A 17,663-nucleotide genomic window follows, 5' to 3' on the forward strand; every position below is an offset into this window, starting at 1 on the left:
GAGACTCATTCCTTCTCGAAGTTTACCCACCTCCACGTGGAATCCCCAAGCCACATCTCCAGCCCAGCATCCAGCCTGGCACTGCACCTGTACAGTCACCTGCCTGGGGCACATTTTGGCTTGTGTGGCTCCCCGCAACAGCTGCTGGTCCTTCTAGATTCCCTGTGTCAGGGATGGGCATCGTCCATACTGGTTGCACAAGTCAGATTCGGGGAGTCTTCACTCCTTCTCTGACAGGTGGATGCCATCTCCTTTTGACATTTCTTAAGTCTATCTCTCCTCCCCACCACCATCCCACCACAGCAGTCCAGGCCCGCCTACTAGCTCCTGTGTATCCTTCCTGATGACCTCATTCTTCTCTTACCTGGCTGCCAGAGAGGTTCAGAGAAATGCAAATCAGCCCAGGTCACTCTCTGTATCTAGCTCCCCATTTGTGCTGGGGGCAGGCCTTCATTCTTAGCATGCCACTCAAGGTTCTAGCCTCTTACACATTCCCACCGTCCCTAGTCTCCTGTTCCAGTCAAAATGACACCAGGCAACAGCATGACCCTCTGTCACCCCAATCCTAATCCTCCTAGTTCTTGGACACCTTTTCCAGGGAGCCTTCCCGTTATCCCAGAAGGTTTGAAGGATCTCTTCTCCTGCTCCCAACACAGCTCTGTACATCACGATGCTTTCTCTTCTCTCTTTCCACCTTGAGACCAGAAAGGCTTTGAAGTTAGGGGCTGCTCTTATGCTTTATTATTTTATTTTTTAGTGTTAGGAAATATTTGCTGAAATAGAAAGATGGAAACTCTGGGAGACAGACCCAGGGAGGGTGCTCTTTTAAGGAAATGGGTTACTCTGTGTATAGACACTGAATGGTGAAGATACAATGTCCTTTCTCCTCCTTTCCCTTGAGCCTCAATTTTGCTCAGGAGACAGCATTGGTGTTAAATAGATTTCTTAGCATCCTTTGCAAAGGATGGCTAGGGTGGACATCAAGGTATAAGGAAAAGTGGCTGTGCATGTGCGTAAGATTTGCCCCTTTCATTTCCTGTCTTGCACTTCTAGAATTAGAAAAGGAGCCTGGAGTTGGAGCAACCTTCTTGTGACTGTGAGCAAACCAGGGGGATGAGAACTACACATTAAAGAATTCTGAAGGGGTCTAGGTCATGACCTCTGCACTACCTACTAGCAGACCTATTGCCACCAGCAAATGAATCTCATTTAAGTCACTGATTGAATCTCCATTTAGCTGAACTCCCACCAGAACAGAAATGGAAACTCTGAATAGGCCTTTCCTATGGAGATGATGCTGATCCTGAGAGCAGCCCGAGGTCAAGGTTAACTGAGAACAATGTGAAGGCTGAAGTGGTTGGTCCTCCCTGGAATTCCACTAGAGGTTCATCCTTAGGCCGGAGATTGAAAAAGCAGCTCCAGCCATGGTGGCCTTAATGTGCCTGTGACCTTGACCTGGGCATTGTCTGGTCCCTGCTTGGTTCCACCTGTGAAATGAGGTTCCTGGACTAGACAACTTTTTAAGTACTTGGAGTCTGGGCTTCCACAGTCAGGCAGAGATGATTTCACTAATTTGCTATGTGGTTTTCAGGCAATTTTTAATCGGTCTCCAGCATTCCCATCTGTGAAGCCCAGACTGTAATAGAACCTATCACTGCACAGCTAATCTTGGGGTTAGATAGAATCATGCTTGTGGGTGCTCAGCAGAGCTTGGCACAACCAATCTACCACTGTGTTGCTGTCTGTGCCCAGCACACCTTGAGTGCTCCATGATGGGAACTGTCCTTGGGCCTTGTTCTCCAGCCAGACACAATGTGACCTGGAGTTCCTGCTTGCTCTGGGTCTGGGGCTGCTGCAGGACTCTGGAAAGGCGGTTTGGATACACCTCTCTGTGGAGGAGTGAAGTGGTCAGAGGTTACCCACTATCCAATAGCTTCTGAATCCTGCCATGTCTGAGGTCCTAATGTACTGGTGAACAGGAGAAGCCTGTGGTCACAGGCCAGGCCAGGCCAGGCCAGACCCGGCCTAAATGCATCAGGCCCTGGGTAGAAACAAACAGCCTATGTGGTTCATCATCCTGTGAGTTTGTGACAGTTGAAGTTTCCTGGATATTGAGGGGCGTCTTTTCCTGGGTGTGGGGTGGGCTCAGAGAAATCAGCTCTGTAGGGGACTACAGAAATCAGGGAGCTGGAAGAAAGCCTCTAGCATTGGATTCCTCACTGTAGCTGCTTTTGGCAGATTCTTTTTGGCCTTTGCAAAAGCCTCACCTTCTTTCCTTTTTCTGAGCTTGCAGTCCCAGAGGTTTAAAAAAAAAAAAAAAAAAAAACCTCGGGAAAAATAAACTCGCTGTTCATTCCAACCCTAAGAAGGAGGTCAGTGGGGTGCATCCCGTTTGTCCAGGCCCCCCCCCCCCCCCCCGCCTTTGTCCCTCGCAGCACTCCAGGCCAGACCTAGCCTCGCTGACACTTGACAGCGCTTGCCGTTTACCTTGGCTCAGGTCCAGAGAGTTCGGGCCCAGCCCGGGACGGCCCCCACCCCTCCACCTTGCTACCCAACCCCCTTCTCCAGCGCAAAGAGCAGTTTAAATATAAATCAGCCCGCAGCACAAACAGAGCCTCGGCGAGTCTCAGAGCCATCACCGGAACTGAGGGCCCACGTTTGCCGCGGCGAGTGCAAACAAGCAGAGACTGGCTGCGTAAATCTTCCCAAGTGCGTCGGGCGGGCGGGCGGGCGGGCGGGGAGCCGGGGCTCACCTCTCCAGGAACCCCGGGCTCCCTCCCCCACCTTGCTCCTGCTGTCCCCACCCCAGCGCCCCTTGGACGCTACTGCCCCTTCCACCCGCTGGCTGTGCACATTCCTTTCAAGATCCCCTGTAGTCACCTGCCCGCACCGGCCGCACCCACCTTTTCCCAGGCATCCCCCTACCCGCCTACAGCCTTCCGTCCCTCCTGCCACTAACTCCCTCCTTCCCCCACCCCTCCCAGCAGGCGGGACCTTCTCCCGGGACCGTGAAGCCTCGCGGGTCCGAGCCGAGGTCGAGCCCCGGCGTACCCAGAGCCTCCTGGGCTTAGGCAGCACCGACTCCCGCGTCCCGAAGACACCTGTCTAAGGAGGCGACGGCGGCGGCGCCGGGGGGCGGGGGCTTGCTGCGCTTTGGACACCGGAGGAAGAGAGGGAGGAGGGAGAGCGCGTTTCATCATCGGCGACGACGGCGGCGGCGGCGGCCACTTATAAAAACTTCTGGGCGCGCACTCTCTCGCTCAGTCTCCGCGCCGCGCGCCTCCTAAGGTCAGCGCCCCCAAGCTCGCCATCGACCCGTCCGGCTCCACCAGCCCGCGCGGTCTCTCTCCACCCAGAGCCCGGAGCCTGCAACCACCGCCCCGGCCGGGCGGTAGGGGACGCCACCCCCGTGTCGCTCTGCAGCCCGGCCCGCCGCCCCGTCACCATGGGGCTCTTGCCCAAGCCCGGCGCGCGCCAGGGCAGCAGCGCCTCCTCGGGCGGAGCCGGCCGCTGTCCCCGCTCCGTCTTTGGCAACATCAAGGTGAGCAGAGTCCGCAGACAGTCCCGCGAGGCGCCGGCGTCGGTGCTGTCGAAGGCTAGGGGGGTGCAGGGTGCTCCGACTCCCTCCTTTGCCCCCAGGGCCACTATTCCAGGTCGCATCCCTGGCGCTTGGCGTTACGGGCCAGGGCGCACCTGGACCCGCCGCGCGCGCGATCGTGTGTGAGTGTGCGCGTATTCACATGCCCGCATCAGGCTAAGAAACAGGACATCGGAAGTACCTGTTGTTGTTTGTTTGAGACAACTGTATAGAGATACGGCAGTGAAAGATTGCCATCTTTGCAAAAGAATATCTGGAGGAGCACTGTCTCCCGCAGACAGTTAACTTCGTTCATTAGACGGGCTTGGAGGTGCCCAGTGGGGCCTTGTGGGGATGGGCTGGGTGCCGGATCAGAGCACTCCTGGTCCTGGTGGCAGAAGATGTTCTTCCCCAGGGCTTTCAACTTCTGCCAACGCTGGCAGGGACCGTGCTACCTGGCTGCAGCAACCAACCCTTCTCCTAGGACCAGCTTTCCTGGTCTGAAAATCAGTGGCCCTAGTGGTCAGAAAGATCAGAGCAGGTGCCTCTGGCCAGCAAGTTATGGGGCCACAGGGAAGAGAAAATGGGGGTGTTGGCAGCTCTTAGAATGACAACACTTTCTTCGCCAAGAGTCAGAAACACTTTCTACTCTCTCACAAGTCCAGGAGGACCTAGAGTGGTTGAATCCACACTCAAGTTCTTTGGGGACTTCCTGATAGAGGGAAGCTTCCCTATGAGGAAGTGGAAGACTTCAGAGTCTCTTGAGGGCATATTGGGGTCAGGGTAGAGATTATGGCACAGAGACATTAGGTTGTTTCCCACGATCATACAATCAGATGGAAATGGGTAAAGCCTCCAGTGGTGCAGATAGGGGAACTCAGATCTCACAAAGGCAGGTTGGGACTCTCTGTGGACTGGTTACATATATCTAACAGAAACAGATCTGGAGGTCAGAGGGGATCCCACCTACATACATGTACTTAGATTGTTTCCAGGGGAATTCCCCAATCCTGTTTCTGTTCTTTCCCGCACCACAATAATAAAGGTTAAATTGATCTCATGGTGTAATATAAATAAGACAGAAATTTTGAAATAATTTAAAATAATCTCAAACCTCACCTTTTGGCCAAACCTGCATAGAACACTGTGTGCAATTTCCATTTCACCATTTCCAAGTGTTCTGGAGAAGTTTCAGCTGAGAATTGTGGAAAGTTTGCTATCTTAAAATTAGGAATTGGAAGGAAAGAGCCGGGGTCGGGGTTGGGTAGTCTGAAAGGAGTGGAGCCGTGGCAGGAAACAGGGTACAGGAAATCTAACTCCTTTACCCCCAGGAATGGTGGTAAATCCAGCACAGATTCCTGACAGTGAGGGTGAGAAGGGATAAGGCTTGGCCTGCCCTAGTCCCTAAAACAGTTTATGGCAGCAATTTCTTTGAAGATCTGTAAGAATAAGATAACTTCTCACATGCTGATTATTTGTGCCTGAGGCCTGAACTCTGAGCTCAGGCCAATTGGCCCCCTGAGGGAGTTAAAGACTCATCAGTTAAGAGGTTTTCACCAGTTCCAACAACCAGATTCTCTTAATCATCACCTCTTTGGATGAATAACAGTTTTAAGATCAGAATTTGGAAAAATCTCAACTGAGCTTCACTCAGGAGCCTAAAACTATGGAAATCTGGAATCTGGAATCCCAGATTAGTTAAGTGTCCCTCCCGGAACAGTAATAAGTAATCCAGGGCTTTGCTATTTGAGGGGAAATTTCTTCCTCCAAGTGAGAGGTTGGGCGATGGCTTTGCACTTTCTCAGTAGGATTTGGGCTGCACATGCCTTGAGATATGGAAAGGAAAGGGGACGCTCAACTTGAGGATCTGTCATTTTCCTAGGACAGACTAACCTCTTGGTCTTGTGGACATTCCTGAGAAACCCCATATCAATCACCTACTAACTGTGTGACATAGGGAAGGAAGCATTTCTCACCTTTCCTGATCCTCAGGGTCCTTACCTTGAAAAGTGGATAAAATGAACAATGCCCATGTTGGGAGTCAGCTCAGTAAGGATTAACCAGGATGAGGCATAGGAAGTGGGCTTGGTCAATCCGACATGGCTTCTTCCTTCAACAAACAGAACTGTATGTTCAAATACCATTTTGGAAATTTTGTTCTATCAATTCCATTATGGAATTATTAGTGAAGAAAAACTATAATTAATAATAATGATAATGTCCAAAATAATATTAAGAGTAGCTAACCACAATTGAGCTATATGAATATACCAGGATCTACAGAAATATTGTACCCATATTTTGTCCTCTTTACAACTCCATCAAGTGAACTATTGTCCCCTTTAATAATGAGGAAAATAAGGCTTTGGTAGGAGACCCCCCCATGTCCATGTGTGGACATATAACCAGCAAGGGATGGAGTGTAGAGAGACATGGACTCTAACCACTGTACCATCCAGCCCTCTCATCAGCTGGTTTAGCAGGTGGGGATTCCATGGGTTTCAGTTATGAGGGCTTTCTTCAGGCTCTGGTGACACACAAGTCCCAGCTGTGACCCAGGGGAGCTGCGGTGGCTGCAGGATGTGTGCTCCCAGTGGCTCGCTGGTTTCTACTCTTTCACTCATCATTCTTCACATCCAAACAGCCTGGCGACTCTTAGGGTCCATTTTTTTTTTTTAGACTCTCCTGCAGCAGTAAATATCCTGGTATTTAATTTAGAGACGGTCTCTGACCTCTGACTTTCGGGATTCTTAGGAAGTTCAGGACCTGCTGGAGAATCACTGTTGGAGGGAGTAGTCCAGCGCCCAGAACTCTAAATTAAAAACAGGTCCATTCAGCGATTATGGGGGTGGGGGCGGGTGTTGGTAGAAGGGAGACTTTGTGGCTAACTTATCCTGGCAGCCTCAAAAGATCTGTTTTTCCTTAAAATGAAGCTTTCTTTGGGGGCCAAACTGAGGTTATCTTATAGTGGGAGTGGTCATTGGATCGCTGCTGCCTACGGCTCCAGTGTAGTGAAATCATATATACTTGGTGGGGTGGGGTCCGTTTCACTGGGGGTGAAGGGTGAGGAAGAACAGTGGGAAGAAGGCAAGCTTCTAGCGTGGCCCCAGCAGCCCTGGTAACCTCTAACCTGGGAGAACCAAAAATTGGGGGAGTGTACTTGGTCCTGGCTTGTGTCCAGGCCACACTCTGAGGCCTTCCATTCTCAATCCCAGGGAGGCATTTGGGGCTTTAACTTCTCAGTTTCTAGAACAAAAGACTCTATCCCAGCAACCTGATTCATGCTCCGGAAAACACTCTCAATCGACTCTTCAGGGCCAAAGAATTCCTTCTCTGACTTTCTGAATTAAGATCCCCCAGTCCTCCCCAGGGGGTGGATTCCTCTAAGGTTTAAGATGGGGATGTGGCTCAGGCGGTAGCGCACTCGCCTGGCATGCGTGCGGCCCGGGTTTGATCCTCAGCACCACATACAAACAAAGATGTTGTGTCCGCTGAAAACTGAAAAATAAATATTAAAATTATCTCTCTTTCTCTTTCTCTCTTAAAAAAAAAAAAAAAGATAGCACCCTTTAGCTCTCAGGAATCTGTCCCCCTGAGAGGCCACCCTTGGGCACTGCTTCTGGTGGGGAACAACGTGAACTGTTGGGGTCAGGGCGTCACAGGTCACTCAGACCTTCTCCTGGGTGATGCTTAAAACCCTTCTTGGCTTTTATTTCCTCTCTAGTGATGCTGACACAGAACAAACTGGGGAGTGACTTGCCTTCCACGGCCCGGATGGCTCATCTCTTCCTGATTGTTCTCTTCTGTTCATGATAGTGACTACCTTTTTTTTTTTTTTTTTTTTTCCATTCTGGGAGACCCAGGATGGGGTGTTAGGATGGAAGTCTGGCCTCCCCTTGCCTTCTTTGGTTTTGCTCGGCCAGAAGTCATTATCGTTTATATGGCCTCACCCATTCCTCAGTCTCTCTCTTTGCAGCCTCTGCTAGGTTTTATCCTGCGCCATGCTTTCAACCACATCTGGACCTCACCTGAGCTTCTTTTCTGCCTTGGAGGCACTGGCCTGCTCAGAGCTCCAGTTTATATGCCAAAGCATGAGAGCAGGGACAGTGGACCTGAGAAGCCAGAGATATTCCGGGAGTGAAAAGGTCCTTCAGAGACCCCTGTTCTGACATTCTTAGGTTCATTGATCTTTATATGGCCATTCCGTCCTCAGTTTCTTTTGGAGAATGACATGAAGAAATAGGTGTGTGGGTTTCCATTGTCCATATCCCACGGGATCCACACAGATGGCTATCACCATGGTACTTGGGGACTCTCCTATAAGGGATCATGGGAGAAAGTCAGTTGAGTTCTTAATATAAGACAAAACTTGGTTTATTTTGAGTCTTTTTAAATTTTATTTATTTATTTATTTATTTATTTATTTATTTATTTATTTATTTTTCTGTTAGCTTTTCTTGCTATGACAAAATACCTGAGGGCATGACCCCAAGGACCCCTCCTTCCAACCAAATTATACTTCCTACAATTTCCATCCCCTCCCAATTGTCCGTGAGCTGTGAATCCCTCAATAGGTTAATACATTGATGAGGTCAGAGCCTTCATGATCCAGAAGCCCTACCTCTGAACGTTGCTGCACTGAGGACCGAGCTTTCAACACATGAGCTTTTGAGGGACGTTCCAGATCCTAACCTTAACAAGTTTGGAACAATTATAGATTCACAGGAAAATAGTACTTAAAGGTCTTGGGAATCCTTCACCCAGCTTCTCTTGGTGGTTCCATCTTATATAACTACAATAACTGTATAATCAACATCAGGAAATTGACATTGCTATCATGTGTGTACAGTTCTATGCCATTTTATCACTTGTGTCAGTTCTTGTAACCACTGGTTCACTGCTTGAAGCCACCACAAAGGGTTCTCTTACGTTAACCCATTTAGAGTCACATCCATTCCTCTTCTGACTACTGAATGGCAACTCCTGGCAACCATGAATTTTTTTTCCCCATCTCTGTAATTTAGTCATCTCTAGAATGTTACATAAAGGGAATCATACAAGTCATGACATTTTGAGATTAGCTTTTTTTTCATTTGGCACAATGTCTTGGAAATCTATCCCAATTGTTGCACATATAAAGAATTTGTTCCTTCTTATTGCTGAGTTGTATTCTATGGTATAGATGTACCATAGTTTGTTTAAATGTTCACTCATTGAAGAACATTTGGGTTGTTTCTAGTTGGGGACTATTACAAATTAGTCTTCGATGAACAACTATGTACAGGTTTTTGTGTGGATAGAAATATTCATTTCTCTAGGGTAAATGCCCAGGAGTGTGTTGGTGGGTCAGACGGTAGTTGCAGGCTGAGCTGTTTTACAAATCTGCCAAATTGTTTTTGAGATTTGCACCAGCAATGTGTGAGAATTCCAGCTACTTTGGGCCTTGTCAGCATTAGATGTTGTCACTACTTTTTATTTTAGCTATTTTAATAAACGTGTAATGACATCATATCATGATCTTAATTTTTTCATTTCCCTCATGGCTAATAACAGAACATCTTATATGAATTTCCATTTGTATCTCTTCTTCATTGAAATGTCTGTTCATGTATTTTGTCCATTTCTTTTCTTTTTAAAATATTTTTTTTAGTGGTAGCTGGACATAATATCTTTATTTATTTATTTTTATAAATTTATATATTTATTTTTATAAGTGGTGCTGAGGATTGAACCCAGTGCCTCATACATGCAAAGCAAGTGCTCTGCCACTGAGCTATAGCCCCAGCCCCATTTTGTCCATTTTCAAATTGGATTTTTTTTTTCTGTAGAGCTTTGAAAGTTCTCTCCATATATATTAGATCCAAGTCCTTTGTTGGGTATGTGGTTTGCAAATATTTTCTTCTAGTTTGTAGATTATTTTTTATCATCTTAACCAAGTATTTTATAGAAATAAAATGTTTAATTTGATGAATTCTAATTTATCAACCTTTTAGTTTTCTGGATCTTGCTTTTGAGGGCTAAGGACTCTTCACTAAATCTTAGTTTCTGAGTGCTTTTTCCTGTATTTTCTCCTAAAATTTACTTTTCTAATTTTACATTTAAATCTGTGTTCTATTTCGAGTTAATTTTTTTTATAGGTGTGAGGTTTAGGTTAAAGTTCTTCTTTTGGGGGGTGGAGAGAGCTACTGCAGGCCAGTTGTTCCTCCACCATTTACTAAAAAGACTATCTTTATTTTAGTGATTTGCCTTTGCATTTTGTCAAAAATCAGTTGGTAGACTGGGGATGTAGCTCAGTGGTAGAGTGCTTGCCTAATATGGGTGAAGCCCTAGGTTCAATAACCAGCACCATCAACAACAAAAAAACAAAACAAAAAACTCACCATTAAAAATCAGTTGACCATACTTGTGCAGGTCTATCCCGGGTTTCCTATTCTGTTCCATTGATCTGTGTGAATAGCTTTCTTGCTTGATGTTGTGTTTTGGTTTTGGTACTGGGGTTTGAACTCAGGGCACTCAACCCCTGAGCTACATCCCTAGCCATTTTTATTTACTTATTTATTTTGTTTTGAGACAAGGTCTTTTTAAGTTGTTTGGAAGCTTGCTAAGTTGCTGAGGCTGGCTTTGAACTTGCAGTCCTCTTGCCTCATTCTCCTAAGCTACTGGAATCAGAGGCATGTGCCACCAAGCCTGCTTTGTCTTGATTTTTTTGTAGGTATGGATCAAGTTTCGAAGCTGGGAGAAAGCTTGGCTTTATCCTGCAATTATATGTGTTTAGCTTATGGCTGCCAAATTTTATAACCCATTCGGTTTCCCTTCTACTTTGACTTTTATAAAGGTCTCGGGAATCTTCCTAAAATCCAAGCTTACTTTACTTTCTAAAACAAAGCTCACTTTTGGTAACAGTGTAGGATCTTGTGTATTTATGCTCCAGTTTTTCTTCTGGTTTTAGCTGATCAGTATATCCTTTCTCTTGAACTTGATCTTAGATTTGTTTCTGATTTTTTTTTTTCTTCTAATCTCAACGATAGCCCTGCATTCGAGGTAGCAACATCTTCATCTCACAGTTGGGGAAACCAAGGTTGATTCAAGGCCACATATCCAGTAACTGGCAAAGCAGGAATTTGCACCTGGGTCATCTCCCTCCCCCGTCCCTTTCTGTATCCTCTCATCCTTGACCATTTGGACCTGAACTTTGTGATCTTGGACTTTCTTTTCCATCCTCAGATTCTCATCTCATGCTCTTAAATCACTGATTGAGATGAGACTAGGAACGGGGCCAGCTGAGTCTGATCTTTGCTGGGAACTGTTATGAAACCTGGCAGAAGCCGCCAGGTTGTCCTTGATCAATCCCCAGCTCACTTGGGTTAGAGGACCTTGATTTTCTGGGTGTGCCTTATTGTTTGGGATGGATTAATATGTGCTCACGGGCAGGAAATGAAAGCCAAGCAGAAGTCTCTGAGCGGCCTTCTTCCAGGGCCCATCTTCCCAGGATCTTGGATCACTGGAGGTGAATGCTTAGGAGGTTCTCAGGGAGTCTTGGGCTCAGCCTGGGGGCATAGCCAGGAGCAGCAACCTTGGACTTGGGAACTTTGGGGGCACTCAGTTTGATCAGCAGCATCCCTCACTTCTAGAAACGTGGCCAGCTATCCCCTTGTCAGAGACTGTGTATCTGAGCCCTGGAGAAATCTGGGAGTCTGCTGGCAAGTTCCGTGTTGCTTACCCAACGCTGCTTTCCATACTGCAGACTGTTCCATCAGCACCTCTGGGAGATGCTGCTGTGGACCACCAGGGGCCTCAGTTAGAATGCAGTTGTCATCAGAGGGGACTATGTTGAGCTAGCATTTGTAATAAAAGGCCCTGAATTCTAGAAGATATCTTGGGATGTGGCCTAACCCTGAGCATGACATTTTGTAGATATATTTTTATATTTTTTGTCTGAAACTCAACTGAATTATATATTCTTCTGCTCCACAATCATCTATTTCCAATAAAAGTATTTCCCCCAAATCTTGGGGTAACCTTGATGCTCCAGGAAGCTGTGCCACGTCTAACTCATGTCTCCCAAATGCGGACTCCCAGGGGGAGTGTACCAAGTTTGGGAGGCAACACAGGCAGATGTCAAGTCAGAACTAGTTGATCTGGTGAGTGCACCCAGCTAACTTGTTGGGTGCAGAGGGACTGGCACCTAGACAGTTTGAAGGGACAGATGTGTGGGGCGTGGTGTCCTAAAGTTCCTGGGCTGAGCGCTATGGGACTTCAGGAGAGGAGCCCAGCTAGGGGAACACAGTGAGGCCCCTTTGGGCCTGGGGAAAGGGGCAGTGGTAGAGAGAACAACAGGCTTCCAGAGTCCCGCTCCTCCTGCCCTCAGACTGCCAGAGATCCCGGGATGGGATTAAACTGATCACTTTCTCAGACTATTTTATAAGTCACTCCTCACTTGGGCTCCAGGCGCTTTTGCAACTTGATGCTTTCGCTTTGGTTCACAGTGCAGTTGAGGGAAAGCTGGGAGCTGAGTGCTGGTGTAGGAGCCTGGGTTTTGCTCAGTCACTGAAAATTTATTGAGTGTCTGTAGGTCAGGCGCTTTATGATGTGTGTTGCACTTTTTCCCCCAGCCTCCCTAAGAGGCTTCCAGGTTTCCAAGAAACAATTACCTGCCAAGTTCCCAGCCTCCCAGGGTAATCAGCTTCTCCATTTGCCCAGCACTGAGTGGGTTTCAGGGACCCAGGACTCTCAGCTTTAAGATTGGGAATGTTCACAGGGTATAGTGGCACACGCCTGTAATCCCAGCAGTTTGGGAGCCTGAGACAGGAGGATCACGAGTTCAAAGCCAGCCTCAGCAACAATGAGGCACTAAGCAACTCAGTGAGACTCTGTCTCTAAATAAAATACAAAATAGAGCTGGGGATGTGGCTCAGTGGTCGAATGCCCCTGAGATCAATGCCTGATACCAAAAAAAAAAAAAAAAAAAAAAAAAGTTGGAATGTTCTAAGAAAATTGGAACAAGTAGTTACCTTGTTGCTGCTCTTGCTAAGACATTTTATAAGAACAAACTCCTGCCCCCTGAAAGGCATCCAGGAGGGTCAGAGATGGTGACCAAGATGAAAATGAACCTCAGGGATTCAGGGAGGCAGAAAGGGGTAGCTTCCTGAGAGCAGATGGGTGGGGCTGGGAGGTGGGGCTGGGAGGCAGAGTTGGGCTCTTGCAGAGTGGCAAGGCTGGGTTCTCTGTCTTGTTTCTGTCCTCCTCCTCCTCCTCCTCCTCCTCCTCCTCCTCCTCCTCCTCCTCCTCCTCAGCTTTCCTTCATTGTTGGTCATGGTTTTTATGGTTTTATGGCCTTTTGAAACTTCTCCCTGCACAGAATCTATACAAATGATGACAAAAATCAAGCTACAGAAAGATGGTGCTTCCTGGTGTCAGGAATTATTGAATTTCAGAATTGACCATGAGAAAAGAGCTCATGTGCTCCAAGATGCAGAAATGTCTTGAAGTCCCACCTCTGGTCACATAGCTCCAGGGATGGGGACATCACACTACCTCACCAAGCAGACCTATATCGAACTGAAATCTGTGCCTGTCCTTCTGTGTGTATCCCTCTCGGAGCGAAGCTGGCAGAACCCCTCACCTTCCTGTCTCCACTAGGAAGGTCTCCCCTGTCCCAGAGCTCCTCTAACTGGGGACTGCTTAGCAGGGTTGAAACAGAAATCCAGGTGGCTTGAGCCATGCTCTTCTGAAAGCCAGACCAGGCTGTGAAGGTGGGCATGGCTGGGGTGAGTGCAGTGTGACCCCTGACTCCTGTTGTCCCCGATCACAAAGGTTTCATTGCTTGTCTTATCTCTGCAAAAAGCTCCATCACTACTCATGTGGGTGCCTCAGGCTTGGGGACAGCTGCTATGAAGTGGCACATCTTATGATGGGGACCCAGAGCCCACCAGGCCCTGCAAATTTGTGATGCCCTCACCATCTCTAAGACCTGCTCTTTCCATCTCTCACTCTCTTCCTTCTCACTCCACATCCCTCTGTTCTCACACCCCAGCTCTTACTCCTTCCCAACTTTGGAAGCTTTCACGGAGTGTTCACAACAAGCCCAGAGAAGCCATGGATCAGTCATCGAGTCCAGCCTCTAGACCGACAATGGCCCTCTGGAGGAAGAAGAGAAGTGGACCATATGTCTTGGTTTCATTGCCAGAGGGCCCAACCATGTGTAAACATGTAAAATTTACCAGGAGATGGGCATTAGTCACCCCAGTTTGGGGTTGTCTTTAAATCACATATATTCAGGATTCCCACCCTGAGAATCAGCACATTCTGAGTGGCCTTTATAATTTTCTGAGATATCATCCCCCATGTGGATCTATTTTATTAGGACCCATATGCATGGGGAAACATACAAAGGGGTTTATGGATATTTAGTTGTGAATACATTTGAGCCCTCCTGCTTGGAAGCATCCACTATGTGAAAATTTAGTGACATACTTTGGGCAAGGTTAGGTCCTTTCAGAAACACTACCTGACTAAGCCCCTCTCCCAGTGCTGTGAGGTACTTATTATCCACATTTTATAAGGGAACAAATTGGGAGGCAGCCTCTGGGCATTGCCACATTACTGTGGGGCTCTCCGGGTGACACCGACTCAAGATTTTTTTCCACTATGTTTGCTTTTGTACTTCACCATAAACCCCGAGCCAGAGCGTTGCCACATACTGACAGACACAGCAGAGTTGCCTATTTCTATTTCTTGTTGTGTTTTCCAAGCCAAATTTGGCAATGGTAGTCTTGCAAGTCTTCAATCCTCAGTTTCCTTTCTTGGTGCACAGTCCCTTACCCCTGATTTTGGGCCTAGACCCCCACTTCAGCTGAGCAGCTGCCAGCATTTAGCACTGATGTGGGTGTGGGCAACCTTGAGCTTAGAAACACTTGATTTCTAAATGAAAGAATGAGTGGGAACTGGTCAGCTACACTGTATCTTATCATGTAACTCATCTGCTCAGATACATTGAAGGAGGAAAGGGTTTGTATATGTAGCAATTGGAGAATCATCCAATCAATCACAGGATGTCTATCTACAGAGTATTTACAAATCATTTTTTAAAGTTTTGCTGAAAATAGTTTAAACTTTGGAGAAGAGTCCATCCTCTACTGTGAAGTGAGAGGAAGAATTATGGACGACCGACCATATGTAGAGGTGATCCAAAAGTTTTTAAGTTATTAACATGTAAAGCAGGAAGACTTGAAGGGGGTATATCTGGATAGTGATGAGTCTCTCTGCGTGGAAAGACAGCTTCATTTTTCTTCTTTGTGGATTTCTACATTCTCCATTTTTTCCTACAGTAAATATGTCCTGTATTAAACTCAGGAAAAAACTGTCAATTGAGAAGTCCTAAAGTCTATGGTGACAGCCACCCTCCTCTACCAGGTACACCTGGCCATCTTAATTGTGGTATATGAAATGCAATGTCATTGCATTACCCTCTGGTCCCTAAGGATAGGCCAAAGATGATGCAGCTGAGACTGCAGCCAGGCGGATGTGATTGTCTGCAAGGACCATGTTTCCCAGTATTGTCACCATTCCCACAGCCTTTTTGAATCTATTATTGCATTTGAATCTCACAGTTCTCCAAGGATGGAGACAAAGATAATAATAGTTAAAACCCTTTTTAAAATTAATTTTTAAATTTATTTTAACTAGTTATGCCACAGTCTGGCTGGGCACAAAATCACGAGCCACTCAAGCAGGAACAAACTTTATTTCCAAAACTCCTGCGAATGCACTTCCCCAACCAAGGGAGTCCCGCAGGAGCTCCAAAGTAGCAGGGCAAGGCAGACAGCAGGGGTCTAATCTCCAATTGAATGCACATCTTAACATCATCATTATCATCTCAATGGCTTGCTGGTGTCACCTTTCAACCAAAAATGCCATGCCTCATTCCTACTTGGCTATGGCTCTCAGCAGAGTTACACATGACAGTAGAATTCATTTATGTACTTATCGTGAATTAGCATCCGCATATTAAAGAAAACATTTGGCCTTTGGTTTCGTGGGATTGGCTTATTTTGTTTGTATGTTATTCTCCAACTCCATCCATTTACTGGCAAATGCCATAATTTCTCTCTTCTTTAAATCTGAGTAGTATTCTATTAGTATATATACCACATTTTCTTTATCCATTCATCTATTGAGGGACACCTAGGTTGGTTCCACAGTTTAGCTATTGTGAATTGAGCTGCTATAAACATTGATGTGGCTGCATTACTGTAGTATGATGATTTTAATTCCTTTGGGTATAAACCAAGGAGTGGGATAGCTGGGTCAAATGGTGGTTCCATTCCAAGTTTTCTGAGGAATCTCCATACTGCTTTCCATAGTGGTTGCACCAATTTGCAGTCCTACCAGCAATGTAGGAGTCTACCTTTTCCCCCACATCCTCACCAACATTTATTGTTGCCTGTATTCTTGATGATTGCCACTCTGACAGGAGTGAGATGAAATCTTAGTTTTGATTTGCATTTCTCTAATTGCTAGAGATGCTGAACATTTTTCATATATTTGTTGATCGATTATATTTCTTCTGTGAAGTGTCTGTTCAGTTCCTTAGCCTATTTATTGATTGGGCTATTTGGTTTTTTGGTGTTAAAGTTTTTGAGTTCTTTATACATCCTACAGATTAATGCTTTATCAGAGGTGCATGTGGTAAAGATTTTCTCTGTAGGCTTTCTCCTCACGTTATTGATCATTTCTTTTGCTGAGAAGAAGCTTTTTTTTAAATTTGAATCCATGCCATTTATTGATTCCTGATTTTACTACTTGCACTTTATGAGTCTTGTTAAGGAAGTCAGATCCTAGGCCAACATGGTGAAGATTCGGGCCTATGTTTTCTTCTATTAGGCACAGGGTCTCTGTTCTAGTGCCTAAGTATTTGATCCACTTTGAGTTGATTTTTGTGCAGGGTGACAGATAGGGGTTTAATTCTATTTTGCTACACATGGATTTTCAGTTTCCCAGCACCATTTCTTGAATAGGCTATCTTTTCTTCAGTGAATGTTTTTGGCACCTTTGTCTAGTATGACAAAACTGTATTTATGTGGGTTTGTCTGTGTCCTCTATTCTGTACTATTGGTCTACAGGTCTATTTTGGTGCCAATACTATGCCATTTTTGTTACTGTAGCTCTGTAGTATAGTTTGAGGTCTGGTATTGTGATGCCTCCTGCTTCACTTTTCTGGCTAAGGATTGCTTTAGCTATTCTGGGTCACTTATTTTTCCAAATAAATTTCATGATTGCCTTTGCTAATTCTATGATGAATATCATTGGGACTTTAATAGGAATTGCATTAAATCTGTATAACACTTTTGGTAGTATGGCCATTTTGACAATGTTAATTCTGCCTATCCAGGAGCATGGGAGATACTTCCATCTTCTGGGGTTTTCTTCAGTTTCTTTCTTTAATGTTCTATAGTTTTCATTGTAGAGGTCTTTCACCTCTTTCGTTAGATTGAGTTCCTCCCCCCCCCCCCCCGCTTTTTTTTTAGGCTACTCTGAATGGGGTAGTTTTCCTAATTTCTCTTTCAGTGGATTCATCACTGATGTATAGGAATGCATTTGATTTATGGGTATTGATTTTATATCCTGCTACTTTGCTGAATTCATTTATCAGTTCTAGAAGTTTTCCGGTGGAATTTTTTGGATCTCCTAGATATAGAATCATGTCATCCCTAAATAGTGATCGTTTGAGTTCTTCTTTTCCTGTTTGTATCCCTTTAATTTCTTTCTTTTGCCTAATTGTTCTGGCTAGAGTTTCAAGGATGATGTTGAATAGAAGTGGTGAAAGAGGACATCCTTGCCTTGTTCCTGTTTTTAGAGGGAATGCTTCCAGTTTTTCTCCATTTAGAATGACGTTGGCCTTGCTGAGACTGCAGCCAGGCGGATGTGATTGTCTGGAAGGACCATGTCTCCCAGTACTGTCCCCATTCCCACTGCCTTTTTGTATCTTTTATTGCATTTGAGTCTCACAATTCTCCAAGGATGGAGGCCAAGTCAGATAACAATATTTGAAGTCTTGAAGAGAGGCAAGAATTCAGAACATATTCTG

At 46.0% G+C, this 17,663-nt stretch overlaps 1 protein-coding gene across 1 annotated transcript in view; it reads left to right on the forward strand.

Annotated features, from left to right (window-relative positions):
- The first annotated feature begins 3,091 nt into the window (after positions 1 to 3,091).
- Positions 3,092 to 17,663, forward strand: part of Slco2a1 (solute carrier organic anion transporter family member 2A1) — an 87,317-nt gene continuing 72,745 nt past the window's right edge. The window contains exon 1 of the mRNA XM_076867724.2: positions 3,092 to 3,541. Coding sequence (XP_076723839.2) covers positions 3,446 to 3,541 — 96 coding nt within the window. The 5' untranslated portion in view covers positions 3,092 to 3,445. The remainder of the gene's footprint in view (positions 3,542 to 17,663) is intronic.

The sequence above is a fragment of the Callospermophilus lateralis genome, chromosome 10, assembly GCF_048772815.1.
Source record: "Callospermophilus lateralis isolate mCalLat2 chromosome 10, mCalLat2.hap1, whole genome shotgun sequence".
NCBI classification, from domain to species: domain Eukaryota; kingdom Metazoa; phylum Chordata; class Mammalia; order Rodentia; family Sciuridae; genus Callospermophilus; species Callospermophilus lateralis.